The sequence below is a fragment of the Podarcis cretensis genome, assembly GCF_951804945.1.
Source record: "Podarcis cretensis genome assembly, chromosome: 3".
In the NCBI taxonomy this organism is placed as follows: domain Eukaryota; kingdom Metazoa; phylum Chordata; class Lepidosauria; order Squamata; family Lacertidae; genus Podarcis; species Podarcis cretensis.
Genome location: NC_137172.1, coordinates 119,987,116 through 120,005,258, shown reverse-complemented (window position 1 = coordinate 120,005,258; position 18,143 = coordinate 119,987,116). Strand labels below are relative to the sequence as shown.

Sequence of the window (18,143 nt, the reverse complement as noted above, 5' to 3'; positions counted from 1 at the left end):
CCAGTTTGTGGAACTGAATTTCTCCACCGGAGATCAGTGAAGGAAAAAGTAAGATGAGCTGCAATATCCGCGACTGCACTTTCTAGATCAGCTGCTGTCGTGGGGAAAGGACATGACAACGCTTTCTCAGCTCACGCTACAATTTCCTTGTGCTAAGAAATTATTGCTCAGAAAATGTATTTGGGTACACCTTTAGTATTCTGGAATGCAGCACAAAGATACACCTTGATTCTCATCTTTCAGAGACCCAAACCTTTTAGTTAAAGACTTGCAAAGCATGTCACACAGCTTTTCTTTTGATATGATGTATTTATATTTACATGGTACATTTTTAAAGCAATAGCTACAATGATCATACATATTAGAAACAATAAAAAAAGAAGTTAAGAACTAAAATATACATCATACACTTGTATATATATTCTTTACACAGAGGTAAAAAGGCTTATAAAAATCAATACAACAGAGTTTTAAACTTTTAGTATACAGATACATAATAGAAGGTTTGCTTCAGGCACTTAAATTTGTTAATGTGAGCAAGAGCTTGGGGGGGGGGGAAATGTTCTGAACTGGGGGGAAAGAAACAGCTTTTGGTTAATGGATTGTTACCACAGATACAAAAATAAAATCTGAATAATTTCTCAGATGATTAATGTCAGTACTGAAAAACCAGGAGAGGAAAAACACTACACGCTGTTCAGCTGCAGTGTGGAGATCAATGGGGAATATTTACAGGGGGGAAACCCCCCTCCCAGCCTCCCATTTCTACCCTTGTGCCAATTTCGCTGCACTAACGAAAACAAAAACACCCCCCAACAACTCACATGGAGGGGGAGAGAGGGAGAGGGAGAAGAAACATGGAACAACTGAATCAGGATTAAAACAAAACCAGAGAAAAGAGGGAATTTACAGAAGAGGACATACATCGAGGCTCGGAGTATGTCTGCTTTAGCAAAATAAATAGGGACACTTGAACTGAGAGGCTTGACAACCTGTAAGATCTCTTCTGTAGTGTTGTGCTTTTGTTGGGCGGGGGGGGGAGACCTTACAGAAATTCAGAAAAGCGGAACAACTTGCAAAACCAAAATACTGTCCCCACCACTTTGTTATTATTTTATTTTGAGGCTGGCATGATGTTTGCTAGTCACCATTTACAGCGATTTGTCATTTGCTATTAGGCACAAAATATTTATTCCTTCCACGAGTTTACAAAATAAAAATTAAAAAAGAAAGAAAATGAAAAGCTTCCCTTGCCATTTAGCAGTCCATTTACATTTACAAACGTAAAACCTAACCAATGCAAAAACATTGAAGCCTACGTTATATATGTTACAGACAAATCCCAAATCTTGAATACCAAAATATGAACTAGAGAGATCACACAGCCAATCTACACATTATATAGAATTTTAGACTGTATCACTGCAGGTTGCAGATTTTTTTTTTTTTTTACCTGCTTAATAAGCCTAATAGACTAGCACATCAGAAAAATATGCATGCTTAATCTCTGGTCTGTTAGCTTGTTACAAGCAACGAGTCTTTTGTTGTTGTTTTTTAATATGGGGGAAATTAAATGTGACTCCCTAACTTCAGTGGTACAGTCCAGAATTCTTCTGCCTTGGTTCTTTATATATATATGATGATGTCTGGGTCCATCTTTCCACTGCCTCTGAGGAAAGGTAATGTGGGAAGTCCCTAGCCACCTGGGAAGAGCCCATGCTGCAGCTCCTCCCAGAAACGAGGGTAATTATTGGCATGGGGAGGAGCTCCAACACAAATTCCCACCCCACCCCACTGGCCTGGGAGCTTATGGCTATGCCTTTGTGGTGAGTGGGAAAAGGGCTGTGCTCCAGTCGTCTTCTATGCTGCAAAGGCAACAAGGAGCCCGCAGAAGTCCCTAGGAATGTTCAAGTTTCAACACAGACCCCCACCTCCACCCTAAAGGTCTCCCCGCTTGGTTTCTGAAACTGCTCCTGAAGGTCCCCTGAGTTTCACAACAGTGGCTTGTCTGGTGGAAAGAGGGTGCAGGGTCCGTGTTTGCAAACAGGCCTCAAATGATTGCTTTGCCAAATGGCCCTGGATCCTGGCCCATGAGTTTCTGGGTTGGCCCAATGGGTGCCGCCATGTGTCCAGGAGTTTAAAAACCAAACAGAAAAGCTCGTAATCAAATCATTAGGTCAGTGCCTGAGTGTAAGCAGATCTGCTCAAGCTCCAGGTTTCAGCCGTAACATATGCCACACACACCCATTGCATATGTGACAAAAAGCTGTGGTGACTCCTTGTGGCCCGTTTTCACAAGGAGAGTGGCAAGCATGTTGCTATTTGCATCTATTTGGCAATAAAATAAAATAAAACTCAGTTCCTCTTCCTTTAAGACTCTTGTCAATGTGCAAGAAGGAGGGAGGGGGCAAGGGCACGCACTCACTTGGCTGCGGAAAAAAGATTATGGCAGAAACAGCAGCGCCAGTTCTCACAAGCCGGTGCCTATAGCTGCCTCGGATTACTCAGATTGTACTATGCTATATTATAGCTAAACTTCTCTACATTATTCCTTTGAATAAAAAAAAAATGGCCATTCCATGTCATATATTAGAAAAATATTATTATTTCCCCAGATAATTACAAGCCTTGTACACAAGACATGGCTTTGAAGAAGAAAATCAAACCCACACGAAAGTCAAAAGCATCGTGTCACCCTACTGTACGCATTTCACAACCAAGAAAGAAGCAGCCTGTTAGAAGGTACAGATCCTGCAAAGCACACACGTTTTATGCACCACCAAGTACTACGGAAATCAACTGCCTTTCCGTGTTGGGGCACCCACGGATTTCCGCAGGGCCTGCCTCTAACTTAGGGCAGGGCTGGGGGGAAATGCTTCAATGCTCCTAGTGTTTGGTTTGAAGGCACCAAGGGGACCAGGTGCCTGGGAATGACCCAGCTCTGGCCTAAGGGATCTCTGCCCTGGGTTCTCTGCAGATCCCAAATATGCTGGTTCAGTGCATTTGGAAGCAGAAAGAGGCATGACCCTCTGTTGACCCCAGGCGGATCCTGCAGTCTGCACAGCAGACAGAACTGGGGGGTCAGATCAGGACACACCATGGAAAACCCTGGTAACAACACAGCACATCTTCCCCCCTCGGTACTTTCTGCTTCCTATCTGCGCATTAAATCCACCAGGAATTATTCGTGCCCACACTGCAAGCGCGCCTACTTTGCAGATCCAAAGGCTTGGGGGATGGAAGAGACTTGCTGCCCAGGTGGGGGGAAATCCTTTATCGGTCAATTTCACCAATGAACTTGGGGGGGGGGGGAGTGGAAGAAAGAGACCCTGCAATGCGCAGCAAGGTTAAAGCTTTCTTGAAACTGACACACACACATTTCTCTACAGCTAGCTTAGAGAATCCCAGTGAAACTGATTAGCTCAGAAAGTTTTACTAGGCTTCTCCGGACTGGTGGGGGTGATGTTTGTCAATTTCACTTTTTTCCCCCTTCAGATTCCTGTAGGCCTTCTGAGGAAAACTGAATAATGAAAAAGAGAAGCCATGCCCTTACCTGCGCCCAGGTGATTGTCAAATGCTGTGATGATAGGATGCCTGCGTGGTGCTGGATCCACACCCACACCTGAAAGTCTCAGATGCAGGCAGTGGTGTTTTTCCCTCTGTCCAGAAAGCTTTCCCCTCATGGCAAGTGGTCCCAGGAGAAGTTTCAAAACACCCTCGCCTGGTCCAAAAGGCCTCCAAGGAAGAGAGGCAGGCAAAGCACAAATGAAAACACTTCGCTGGCTGGGGGAGGCTCCCCTGTATTCCTAGGTTGGTTTGGAAACGCTGGAAAAACACAGGGCCCCAGATCCATTCCCCAAATGCTCCTGGATTCTAGAGAGAGCAGAATTGTCACCCATCCTTAGTACACAAGACTGTAGACATGGTTAAAATAAAAATAAAAGACAACTATGTTCCCTCATATGTTTCAAGGTACACCACAAGCACGTGAGTGTACCTGCTAATTTAGTAACTTGTGAAATTCCCCCTTTGTTTCAAATAGAAACACTGTAGGATAGAGGAGTATTTCCACTGTGAAGAATATCAACACTAAAGCTATAATTTCCAATGTTATTTGGAGGAGAAAGACTAAGGTGTGGTGTGTGGGGGGAGGGGAGAAGAGAGAAGACACTTAAGGGTTTCCCTTTCACGTGTAAAATTGGTCTGAAACACAAGTTCTCAGATTCACAAATGTTATACAGGTGATACTAAGGCTCATTTCCCACATTTTGCTTGAATACTTGGTGATCAGACAAATCATTCAAAGCAACTGTCAAAAGAACTGATGGACTCACAATAAAGATTGTCAGCGATACTGTGTCATGGTACACATTTGTTATTAGCACAATTTCTACACACACACACATTCTCTCTCTCTCTCTCTCTCTCACACACACACACACTTACTGGCTGCAAGTTGAACACAATTTAAAGTGGGATTTCATTATACCTTATTTCCACATGTGTCAATAGGTTGCTAAATACAGATACAGCCATAATAAGTTCTGAAAGTCCACCACACTCAACCATTCAACTGAGGGGAAGGGAAGAGGGGAGGTATAAACATGTACAAGACATTCTTGCTTGATTACAGATCAATAATACAAAAGTCTTTTATGCTGCACATCAGTCTGTTAGAACTCAGTGAGCAATCAATGCATAGCAGCCGAGTGGGAAGGGGAGAGAAAGAAAGGGGGAAGAGGAAGAGGGATGAGCCCACTGGTTTCTGAACTCTTGTCAGTCTCCTTGGGCCGTGTGACGACGTACGTAAAAATTGAGAACGCTCTGGACCAAGATGCTCCTTAGCTCAAAGGGGAAAGCTTCGAGTGTTGTCATCCAGCTGCTTTGTGTTTCCCACCGCAACACCGGCACATGACCCCACAGTGATAGCAAGCCCGAAGGGGCAGGTAACAGCACATACAGGGGGCAAGGAAAGACAAGGCGATAAGGGCCAACCACCGGAGGCAAAACTTGTCATCACTGGTATCGCAAGAGCAAGGGTCTGTATAGTCTCCTTCTGGGTCAGACATACAGTGATAGAGCATGCTGTCCGCACACCACATACAGCTGACTTGGCGGATGCAACTCTTTATTCTGTCTGGAGCATCCTGGCACTGACCCCGCCTGTTCTCCTCGTGGTTGAACATGTCCCTGCAGTAGACGCACCTCGACCTCTCCCCATCCTCCTTTCGCCGCCGTGATTTGCACCTGGCAGGCTGAGTCTTAACCACAGCGCCCTTGATGTCTTCGCACAGATCGAAGTCAGAGTTGCCCACGTAAGGGTAATTGTAATCGTGTTTGGAGGCCTCGGTTTTGGCAAATCGCACATACGAGTCCCCATCGTCCGGATCAATGTACTTCTCCCGCATGGGGGTGTGGCGGTAGTCCTCATAACCCGTCACCCAGATCTTTTCTCGTGGGTTAATCCGAACAATCTCCTCGTCATCGTCCGGGAAGCTGACGTGCCGATAGGATCGTGGGATGGACTGTTGGAGAAGCATTTCAAAAAGAACATTTCAAAAGCTGGCAACGCATGACACGCTCAAGAAGTTTAGATATTAAATATATTTTCTGTTATTCTATCATCTAATCTCTCTACATAGCAACAGGATACAAGCAAGGCAGACTTCGTTTTAAATTTCTCACTGCTCCAAACACCAAAAGGTATTTGAAGTGGATGAGGAGCGCTTTCATTCATTTCAAATGCCAGAAACAGTAATTCTAAAAATCCCATTATCCATGTTATTGTGGTACATATAGCTGGAAGTGGATCAAAAGCATTTCACAGATATAACCCGCACGATATCCCAACTGTACTCAGTGAGGAACAGCAAAATGACCCAGGCTACCAGCAATGGCTGCAGTAGTTGGAGAAAGGGCCACTGCAATTGAAATTCTTGCCTGCTGTTGTCAGCTGTAAGTCTCTCTCTCTCTCTATGATTTTTATTGGTTTTGCATATAATCACATTACATAACAACGTACCCTCTTATTTATCTCTTCGGATCAACTGAGCGTTACGACTTCCCTCTCTCCTGTCTGATGGTTTACAAAATTAAACTTTGCATTTCGCTTTGTTTCCTAACCTTGTTATACCATTACCTAAAATACTATATTACTCAGCCTGAATAGGTAGCAATTTCATCTTACAGATCTTCAGATAACCCTGCTGATGATGTTAATTGCTTACGGTTGTCTTTAAAATATACCGTATTTTTCGCTCTATAACACGCATCTGACCATAACATGCACATAGTTTTTAGAGGAGGAAAACAAGAAAAAAAATCTGAATGAAACAGTGGATGTATCATTTTTGTGCTTCATGCTGTGGCCACAGACATGTGATCTGACGGTGAGTTTGGGGTAGCCCAATGCAAAAATCCTGAGGATCCATGTGGATCCGTGCTTTGTCACCACGTTTTTGCACCATTGTGGCCCCAGGCAACAGTGGGTGCGTGATTGTTTTGGTGCAGGTTGTAGCCACGGACATGCTGTGTGATCTGATGGTGAATCTGGGGTGACCCAATGCAAAAATCCTGAGGATCCATGTGGATCCATGCTTTATAACCACGTTTTTGCACCATTGTGGCCCCAGGCAACAGTGGGTGTGTGATTTTTTTGGTGCAGGCTGTAGCCATGGACATGTAATGTGATCTGATGGTGAATTTGGGGTGACCCAATGCAAAAATCCTGTGGATCCATGTGGATCCGTGCTTTGTCACCACGTTTTAAATGGGGAGGGAAGGAAAAACACAGAAGGGACAAGGAGCACGAGAGGGGTGTGCGGAGAAGCAGCTGGCTAAGAATGCAGGGGAGGGGTTTAACGGGGGGGGGGGGGGGGAGGAAGGCAATAGTTCCCCCCCCAAGCCAGCCCCCCCTCTTTCTCCCACCTGCATGTTTTCCGGCTGCCTGCGAGTCCCTAGAGCATGGAGAGGAGGAGGTGGTTGGCTGGAGCCTGCGCGCAGTGTGACTAGGAAAGAATTAGAAGGAAGGACGCGATCCTTTCCTTTCCCCTCTGCTTGCCAGGAGGGAAGGGATTTCCCTGCTCTTTGTTGCGTTTGAGCAAACACAGCAACCGAAAACATAAGAGGGTGGGCAGTAAGACCCTGAGGCAGAATGCAGGAAAGCAGCAGCCTCCTCTCCTCCGTGACGCGCGATCTGATTTTTGCCTGATTTTTGCCCCTGCACTCGGGCCAGTCAACTCCAGGGACCACACATTCGCTCAATAACACACACAGACATTTTCCCTTACTTTATAGGAGAAAAAATCTGCGTGTTATAGAGCGAAAATTACGGTAATATAAATTTGTTCCAGTCCTTTTAGAATGCTTCATCTCGCTGGTTCCAGATTTTCCTGTCAGTTTCGCCAGCTCTGCAAAGTCCATCAGCTTCATCTGCCACTCTTCTTTTGTTGGCAACTCCTGCTGTTTCCATCTTTGGGCTAAAAAAATTCTTGCCACAGTTGTTGCATTTAAGAACAATTTTTTATCTTGTCTCGGTATCTCTCTACCCACAATACCCAATAAATAGGCTTCTGGTTTTCTTAACAAAGGTGTTTTTAAACAGTTTCTTTAACTCATTATATATCATTTTCCAGAAAACTTTTACCTCTTTACATATCCACCACATATGGTAAAAAGTACCTTCCTTTTCCTTACATTTCCAACATTCATTTTTTGTTCTATACATTTTGGCTAGTTTAACTGGTGTTAAATACCACCTATACATCATTTTCATAACATTTTCTTTAAGCGTATTGCATGCTGTAAACTTAATACCTGTATATTATGTATATACTTTATATTATGTCCAATATCTTTAGCCCAATGTATCATTACCAATTTTACCTCCTCATCTTTAGTATGCCATTCCAATAATAATTTATACATTTTCGACAATATTTTTGTCTTATCATTCAATTAATCTATCTCAAATCTTGATCTTGTTGTTTCAAAGCCATTTTTTTATCCTCTTTAAGCACTTCATTTATCTGACGATAATGCAACCGATCCCTCAATGATTCTTTTATTTCCTCAAACATTTTTAATTCTTACTGGTTTCCTTCCTCCATCACTACATCTCCGTAGGTGGCCCATTTTCCTTCCATATTAAATTTTTTAACCGCAATCGCTTCCAATGGCAAGAGCCACCATGGAGTTTTACGTTCTAATAGACTTTGATATGTATTCCACACCTCATAAATTGACTTTCTTATAATGTGGTTCAGGAATCCTTTATGTATTTTTACCGTCTCATCCCATAGATATGTGTGACATCCAAATCTGTTATTAAATCCTTCCAGATCTAACAGATCTGTGTCAGCTGTACGTATCGTGCAGCCAGGCTCATGCTGACATTTCAATTTATCTCAGAAACAGGCCAGAAGAACAGCATTGGTGGAGCAGCTAGCTTTTACGTGCAAGGCTTCTCCTGAAATGCTAAATCACAGGGATTCATCTCTGACTTTCTAGGCAACTGGCATATACCAACCTTGCAAGAGAAGTCTTGCACTGCTTCCTGAAGGTCAGCCAAATAGTCCTTGGAAGACTGTGGCAAGCAAGCCTTCTTATCAAGAGATAAGCTCCCCAGCTTCAACTCCCACTAGAAATGCATCCACAGAGAATTATTTGAAGCGTATGGACTCTGGTGTGCCCGTGAGTGGCAGGGACAAGACGGCAATAGGAAAACACTGAAAACAGACTTACTTGTTCTAGATGATACTGGTCAGGGTTAAACTGGTCGTGCAAATGTCCCCGGGTGCAAATTCTGTGGTGCTCACAGGATGGAGGAGATGCCAGTGTTCGCAAAGGCTGCTCCCTCTTCTGAGAAGAATTAGAGGAGCTGTCTGTAGCATTCTGTTAGTAACATAAATGGGAACAGGGAAGGTAAGTAACACAGCTCCATTTCCATAGACAATCTGAGCTGCAATCCAGATTTCTCCTTAGGCACTGGGGCCTATCCCCCGCCCCCCGCCCCCAAATCACACTGCCGCCCTATAAACCTCTTTAGAAACACGCATGTTTTTCAGGAACAGCAACATGGTTTGAGAAATGTTGGTCTACAATATATATTTACCGTATTTTTCGCTCTATAACACGCACCCGACCATAACACGCACACAGTTTTTAGAGGAGGAAAACAAGAAACAAATATTCTAAATGAAACAGTGGATGTATGATTTTTGTGGTTCATGCTGTGGCCACAGACATGTGATCTGACGGTGAGTTTGGAGTAGCCCAATGCAAAAATCCTGAGGATCCATGTGGATCGTGCTTTGTAACCACGTTTTAAGTGGGGAGGGAAGGAAAAGCACTCAAGGGACAAGGAGCACGTGTGGGATGTGTGGAGAAGGATGCTGCTAATAATGCAGGAGAGGGGTTTAAGGGGAGAAGGAGCACACATGGGGTGGGTGGAGAAGGATGCTGCTAATAATGAAGAAGAGGGGTATAAGGGGAGAAGGCTCCTCTCCTCTCCCGCTTTGCTCCTTTAAAGCAAGCAGGCTCTGCTTTTCTCCCTCCTCCCCGCTCATCTCCGGCTTAGCGAGCTGAAAAAACTTTGCTGCTATTTAGCAAGCTGAGTGGGGAGGAGAGAGGGACAGAGAGCCTGCTTGCTTTAAAGGAGCCAACCGGACAGGAGCCGCTTACACTCATGTAAGCGGCTCCTCTCCTCTCCCGCTTTGCTCCTTTAAAGAATCAGTCTCTCTGTCCCTCTCTCCTCCCCATTCAGCGGCTCTTCTCCCGCTTTGCTGTTTCAAAGCGAGCCACGGAGGAGGGAAGGAAGGGGAACCATGGATCCTCTGCTCACGACTGCAGCAGATCCCCCCTGCCACCCGTAGGCATTCCCTCCATAACACGCACAGACATTTCCCCTTACTTTCTAGGAGGAAAAAAGTGAGTGTTATGGTGCAAAAAATACGGTAATCTGCTCACAGAAATGAAGTTGGGCAGTTCCTTGGGTTTTGCCTCCTTCGTTGGACACAACTTTGCTTTACAATAAAAATAACGTGCCTTGCGGCACTTGAAAGACTTCGGAAGTTATTGTGACATAAGCTTTCATGGGCTGGAGTCCACATCAGCAGAGACTAACATAGCTACTCCCCCTCCCCCCCAAAAAACCGCCTAGTCCAACACACACACACACACACACACAGCACACAAAAAGGGTGGGACAAGTGCCTATTTTTAACCACGTTTTAATCTAAAATACATGTAAGCTGGGGTCCAACCAACACTTGTGTGCCTCTTAAAAGTGGAATAACGTTAAAAATACACACCCTGATTTGATTCTCTGTACTTATTTTGTACTCCTTGGGTAGTCATACTCAACTTCAGCTCTCAGCACTGGCTGGGAAAAATATAGCCGCATTCTCATATAGCTATGTGACAAGACATGAAGATGCCACACTGACAAAACTGAGCTAACCAATCAACATCAGTTTATTGTCTGCTGCAGCTTATGTGCAAGTGATTTTTTTTATTTTATCTCCACATAGGTTCCCTTCAGGTAGATTAGCATCTTTGCCTACACCAGAGCAGAGAAATGGAACACCTGTTGCACCCCCCCTTGCCGGCTACAAGGAGGCCAGTATCTATGGAATAGTCCAAAATTATTTTATAAATAAATTCGCTGGCTGTTATCTTCCTTCCTTTCTTCTGAAAAAGGAGAAACTGGAGATCAATAAATGTTATGACACTTTACATAAAGCAAAGATGTATCTTGGAGAAATATTTTGGAAGTTTTAGTTGCATCAGCTGTTGGGTTCTATTTCAGTGGCAGATTCCAGTTAAAGTTAAGAGTAGATGATCATAACTGCAAATAAGTGACCCCATCTGACTTCTTAAAATATCGTTTCTGTCTGCTCAGAGAAGTCTCTGCCTGCAATAACCTCCCTTTCAACTCTTAAGCACAAGCTCATGAATGCGCAGCTGAAGTCGGGAGGAATTTTTAAAAGCTGTAAATAGCAAAAGTATGAATGTAAAGCATGTAGATCTGCATGAAATATTTATCACAAAATTTGCACTCAAATACTTCTATTTTAGACAAATATAATATCTCACCTGTCATCTTATTCATTCTTGCATATAAATCTGGAGGGATGGACATCTGTCCCTGGAAAGTATTTTCTTTCCTCTATCTTGCTTCAAAACCTTTAACCCCCTATTTTGAATTTTATGACTAATTTGCAATTTGCTCCAACAGTTTATAAAACTATGTGGTGGTGTTGTTGTTGCTGCTGTTTAAAGTTCTGGTCTTTTATAGTTCTGGCAATTAAATGTCCAGAACTATATTTAAGAAGTCAAAACTTCATGATCCCAACCAGTTAAGAATTACTTGTCCACAGGCCTGCTGCCTTGATTCATCATATTCTGCATCATCAAGAACAACCTCTTCTGGCACTGCTAACCGTCAAGCAAGCTAACAGTGGAAAGATAATAACTCTGTATATGCCAATGAAACAGTTAAGCCGGCCACTTTAAGTAGCCTATGCCTGGGAAGGAGGGGAGGAGGGAGGGATTTGGCAAGTCGAAACACTTGCCTTGATGGAATAATCAGCTTAGCAAGGCGTTGAATTCCTCCCTATATATTTTATTTTTAAGAGATTTTTAAACTGCCCTCAAGTAAAGCTATCAAGGCAGAGCAAAATCAGGACTAAATAAACATCAATTAAGGCAACACACTGGATGCATCCAACACTCTTATGAGCTTTGGAACAGGTGGGTCTTGTGCAGCATTGCAATTTCTGCCCCTTGACAAGGAGAGAGAAAGAGAGAGAGAGAGAGAGAGAGAGAGAGAGAGAGAGAGAGAGAGAGAGAACACCTTGGGACTCCCTGACACAGCCTCTGCTGCAGCAGAGACAGGCGCAAGGGAGTTCTGGGAACATGACTATGGTCTCTGGCTCCTGAGCACTTGTTGCACCTACAGGGAATGGATCTTCTACAAGAAGACAAGGGTGAAGGGCACAAGAAAGAGCAAGGAAGCCAGAACTGTGCAAGCCACAAGACCTCCAGGGCAGGAAAAAAACAGCAGCAGCAGCAGTCTGGCTCATCAACAGAACAAGTTAGGAGGCGGATGAGCTCCTGTTGTTCTGTCCCAGCTCCTGCCAACCTAGCAATTCGAAAGCATACCAGTGCAAGTAGATAAATAGGTACCGCTGCAGCAGGAAGGTAAAGAGCGTTTCCATGTGCTCTAGCACTTGTTGTTGTGTTTCGTTGTGCCAGCAGCGGTTTAATCCTACTGGCCACATGACCCAGAAAGCTGTCTGTGAACAAACACCGGCTCCCTTGACCTGAAGCGAGATGAGCGCCACACCCCAGAGTCGCCTTTGACTGGACTTAACCATCCAGGGGTCCTTTACCTTTACCTTACTCACTATTTCCAAATTCCACCAAAAAAGAAACCTAAACACGTTATCAAGGGACGTCGAAGGACAGATCAGCCCAAACAACTTTCTAATCACTGCATTCGGCTCTGAATTTTCTCTTTTTAGGGAAACCCTGATAAGGTTCTAAGGAACCCCTGGAACATCTGGAGGGCCAAGGTTGAAGAAGCCTGGCCTAACCATCCTATCTCAAGCAGATTGGAAAGAAACAAACAAACATCTGCAGAAACCATTTTTTAATCCTCTTTTCCACCAGATGGTGTGAAGACATCATCATTATAAGAGGGTCTTGTTTCTCATTCAGATTGTCAATCTTCATTATTTTCAGGGTTCCCCTGTCCTCCCTAATCTACATTCTGGCGAAACAAACAAAAATTTGTTTTACAAACTTAGCCGAGATGTTTTTTGGGAGAAAAAGGGAGAGCGGGTGGGGGTAGGGGATATGTAAGCACTGCTCTCCCTCTTGTGTGCAGATTTTAATAGTGTGGCTGAAACATACTTGACACTCATCTGGGAGACCAAAGTAGGTCAAAGGTTTTATGAAGGAGGCAGCAAAAAGAGATCTGGTTTCTTCATTTCATGTTATTTATGCTGACTACGAAGAGAAAAGGATGCTTGAGTTGGTTAGCAGGATCTAAAGGTCCAGATAAATCGTTCCCATGTGAACAGTTATGGACCACAGGTATGAAATTTACGGCATGTAATGCCCTAAGAGAAAACTTAATGAAAATGATCTACAGGTGGTACATGACACCAGTCAAGCTTGCAAAAATTTACCATTTGCCCGATAACAAATGTTGGAAATGTAAAGAGACCGAAGGTACATTCTTTCACCTTTGGTGGACATGCCCAAGGATTAAGACTTTCTGGGAAATGATTTATAATGAAATGAAAAAGGTATTTAAATATACTTTTTTGAAGAAACCAGAGGCCTTTCTCCTGAGCATGGTTGGCCAATTGGTGCCAAAGAAGGATAGAACTTTCTTTATGTATGCTACAACAGCAGCAAGAATACTGATTGCAAAGTACTGGAAGACACAAGATCTACCCACCCGGGAAGAATGGCAGATGAAGGTGATGGACTACATGGAACTGGCGGAAATGACTGGCAGAATCCGAGACCAGAGAGAAGAGTCGGTGGAAGAAGATTGGAAGAAATTTAAAGATTATCTACAGAAATATTGTAAAATTAAGGAATGTTAGAAAGATGTTGGAATGAAGTTACATGGCTTTAGCAGAAATGTTATAAAGAATTAAGTATAATAGATTGTAATTGGATTAAAGGAAAAAATAATGTTAGAATTTGTTAAGTTAAATGATAGGACAGAAGCTTGAGGAAGATGGAAAGGATTTGCTGAAACAATTAATCGAAGTGGAATACAAAAAAAGGGAGGTGTGAGGAGGTAGCTGAAACAAGTAAAAGAAAGTTAATAACATTGAAAGTAAAGGTTGTGTTTTTTTTGGTTTTTTTTAATTGTTTTTGTTTTATTTTTGTCATGTATATGTAATATTTTTGTTTTTGTATTGTATTGTATTGTATGGTTTTGTTTTGTTAAACTCTTTTTCTTTTTCCTTTCTGTAACTTTCAAAACTTTAATAAATATTATTAAAAAAAAAAAAGATAAATCGTTCCCATGTGCTATATATACTGCATTATGTATACGGAAAGTCACTTATAACAAAGCTAAGACAGTTGTCAACAGGTGGGGTCAAGCATATGCCATAGAAACCTTTTGCTTCAGGCTTCACAACTCCCATGTTCTAAGTAGTCATCAACTACCATGAGGTGTGAATTGCCATGTTGTGTTTCAGAGGCCCTCTCCTTCACTGAAGTGGTGATATTCTTAATTGTGTGGCTTTGGGGGTTAACTAAACCCCTATTGGGGTGACTGAGTAAGTCAAATATGCACATGACAGGCGGCAAAGTGACCCCAGCAAAGGCTGTACAGATCCATCAGTTGCTACTCTCCATGCCTATGGATGCTTGGCCCAAGGTGAGGTCTGCCTGCTTGCCCATTTCCTTGCCCATTTCCTTGGTGCCAGCAGGGGCAGTCCGTTCCAGTTGTTGCAGGGTCTTTGAGTGTCACTAATTGTTCATCATTTGTATTATTCTCATTTTGGCACAAAAGCACTCTCTCTCTCTCTCTCTCTCTCTCTCTCTCTCTCTCTCTGTGTGTGTGTGTGTGTGTGTTGGGGAACACAACTCACAGATTGTGCACAGGGGACACCTATCAGAAACATAGGGAGGGAAATACTTCACATTGTGTCAAAAATATAGAATTTGCAGTACCAAATGCAGTGGTGGCCACTAGTTTTAAATGCTTTAAAAGCACAATAGTCAAATTCATCAAAGCAAAAGCAGCAGCACTGGTCATGATGCCCGCACAGACCCATCAGGTTCAAAGGCAACATGCCACGGAGTATCACTGGCTGAAGAGGGATGGTGGCCGGACACTCTGGGTGTGGACTTCCCAAAAGCACGTCGTTGGTCACTGTGAGAAACAGGATGAACATTTGTCTGCTCTAGAAGGAAGTCAACAGCTAGCATAAGCAAACCAGGCTGGGAATAGCCTGTCAAAGACAAGTGTGGACAGAACACAGGTCCACACAGAGATGCCAGCTCCACTGACCTGGTCCACACAGAATGCTAAGCCATAGGCTTAGGTAACCAAAGTTAAACTTTCTTATTTGAACCCAACACTTATTCACCAAGGTTTGCTGTGGTATACACTGTACTTTTCCGTCTATAAGATTCTAAGATGTATAAGATTCCCCCTATTTTGGGGGACTCAAAGTTAAGAAAATGGAGGGATTGCCCAGGATTGTTGAGCTTCATTTAGGGGGGATTGCCAAAAATTGCTCACCTGCACGTGTCCCAAAATCCGCCTTCCGTCTGTCCCATCCCAGCAGAAGCTGCCAGTCGCCTGCCCAAGTGCAGGAGCATCAGCCAATCAACACCACCCATTGACGCAGCAACCAATAACACGCACAACAGCTACTGACAGCTGCGGCAGCAACCAATCAAACGTCCACCCTGTGCACTACCCATGTATAAGACGACCCCCACTTTTTGGCATGATTTTTATAGAAAAAAACGTAAGTCTTATAAATGGAAAAGTTAGGTACCGTATTTTTCGCCCCATAGGACGCACTTTTCCCCCTCCAAAAATGAAGGGGAAATGTGTGTGCGTCCTATGGGGTGAATGCAGGCTTTCGCTGAAGCCTGGAGAGCGAGAGGCATCGCTGCGCAACGACCCCTCTCGCTCTCCAGGCTTCAGGAAGCTATCCGCAAGCCTTGCGCGCCCGGCGGGAGGTCCCGCCAAGTGTGCAAGGCTTGGGGCAGCAGCCTGTCGCCCGAAGCACAGGGAGCCCTCCGGAGGGAATAATTTTTTTTTATTCATTCCCCCCCCCCAAAAAAAAACCCGAGGTGCGTCCTATGGGCCAGTGCGCCCTATAGGATGAAAAATACGGTAATTCTTGGTCAAAGTTAACCTTAGCATTAAGCATCAAACATTGTATGCAAAACCAGAACCTCTAGTTGCAGCTCACAAGTTGCAGAGCCACAAGAGAAGAACAGCTCAAAACTCAAAATAATGGGGGGGGGGGGGGAGAAACTATGCTGTGACTAGGTCTGAGTGACTGCCTGTGAGATGCTCTGGCTTACCCACAGTATATAATAAGCTATGATCAACATTAATTATGGTTACTGCACAAGTCCAGGCTTTTGTCACAGGGCTGGAGAAATCACTATTCAGAAAGATGCAGAGCTGTGAAACACTCAATTTCTCAGTGGATTTTTTTTTTTTAAAGAATCAATTCACACAGCCTTCACAGTCCCCAAAAGATGTTGGGGCATAATTCCCTGCCACCACAAAACTATTTGCATCCCTTCAAAAGGCCACACAGGAGGTTTACAAAGACCCCCATCTTCCAGAATCTGCATCTATGCTTTCAAGGAAAGCAATGATAATCTGCACCGTCAGCTTTTCTTAGCTCCCTGAGATTGATTTCAGGACGGTCATCTTGGGAGGGTTCCGACAAGTTTTGCTATTTATTGTCCTGCTGCAATAAGGAGACAAAGCAAATATGGTAGTTGCAGCCTCATGTCACTTCCCTTCACCGCTGCACAGAATGAGTGGCTATGCAATAGACAGAGCACATTACATCATGATTCAGTGGTACTTCCCAAAAGATGAACATTTATCCAAAGGGGAAAACAATCTGAGTGCAGAAAGTGGATTAATTAACTGGAAGCAAAGTGCAATTTCAGATTGCTGGCAAGCAAGATGCATTCTCAATCAAGGCAAAAATGAACAACTGGCTTTACTCAGGTCGCCTCTAGAGAAGAGCAAGCATACAATGCGCAGAGGCTGGAGAAATTTGTTTTCAAGCATATGGAAAACATTTGTGGATTGTAATGAGGCTCTGGAGTTAAGGTAACATTACATTACATCGCAGAGATGCCTCCTAAAGGGAAACTTCATCTTTGGAAAACACAAAGAGCATAATTCAGCCATGGTAAAGACCTTTTAGCTCCCTTTGATTTCATTGAAGGGGGGGGGAGGAGAAGGGAGAGAGTTAAGTGCATAGTAAACATTCACTGGAAATCAATAGGGCTCATATATGTGCATTGACTTTACCATCTTCCAAATAAACAAAAAGCTTGTTGTCCTTTCTGGAGCTATTGAGGTCTTTGTTCTTGGCCTGATTCAGGGATAGAGCACCATCTCTGCACAGACTGCAATTTGCGTTTTTTTGGGGGGGGGGCAAAGATATACACAGCTGATGTTTTAAGCAGTACAGACCTGATGCAGAGGTATGAAGGTATTTTTGCTGAATAATTTGCTATTAAATAGTATGCCATTCCAGCTCTCCTACAGCAAACCCCCCCCCACCTTCCATTCTTCCCTCTCCATCACAGAATCTATAAATCACTGCTGGCAGGTAGCTGGGAAGCAGCTGCTAATGATAGTTTTGCTCTGGAGGAGAGGAAGTCACCTTTTAACCCTGCCTGCTGTTGTTTGTCTTATAACTATGACAAAAGAACAGGGGAAAACGCTACAGGAAGCCCATTTCAGGCCCTCAGCATTATCAAGCCTTTCAGGCTGATGATGTTCGTCCTCTATAATCAAAAAGATTCGACTGCATGGGTCCCAATCCTCCCCCCTCCAACTATCTCCACTATTTTCTTCTCATGCAAAAAGAAAAGTTCAGCAATACATTAGAGAGGCAGTCGTGGTTTTCCATTGAAACAGAAATGTCAAAGAAGTCTGTTCTTTCAACTTTCATCTCCTTATTTTAAAAACTTGCAGATACTTTCCGCAGTCCCCTCCTCTGCTTACATGACGGCAACCAGATTTTACATTGCTCATTAAGAACAGACTTAAAACTGGGTCACACAAGAGGGTTTTTTTTGCTTACGGACAGGACTGAGACTCTGCCTCCCCAGTGCACACATCTGTTCTGTTGTGACAACTCTGCTTCAGCCGGCAAGAAGGTCTGAAACAGGGTATTGCAGAGGTTGCTCTGCTGGATCCAAAGTTTGTTGGCTCACCTGACAGGCCCCTGGACTGGATCCCTAAACTGTGGCTGCCTGGAGGTGGCGTAGCTATTGCTAGCTCTCTAGAATGCAAAGAACTGAACAGCAAGTCCCTGTTTCAGTTACTTAGCAAGAAAAGCAAGAAACAAAAATAGGGGCGGCATTATTATTATTTTCAACATGCACAG

General features: G+C 43.7%; 1 protein-coding gene across 3 annotated transcripts in view; it reads right to left on the bottom strand.

Moving 5' to 3' along the window:
• Positions 1-885: 885 nt before the first annotated feature.
• Positions 886-18,143, bottom strand: part of SPRED2 (sprouty related EVH1 domain containing 2) — an 81,228-nt gene continuing 63,970 nt past the window's right edge. For all 3 annotated transcript variants that reach the window (XM_079969980.1, XM_079969981.1, XM_079969982.1), the window contains 2 exons: positions 8,743-8,892; positions 886-5,525 (listed from right to left, as the gene is read on the bottom strand). In XM_079969980.1, coding sequence (XP_079826106.1) covers positions 4,872-5,525; positions 8,743-8,892 — 804 coding nt within the window. In that variant the 3' untranslated portion in view covers positions 886-4,871. The remainder of the gene's footprint in view (positions 5,526-8,742; positions 8,893-18,143) is intronic.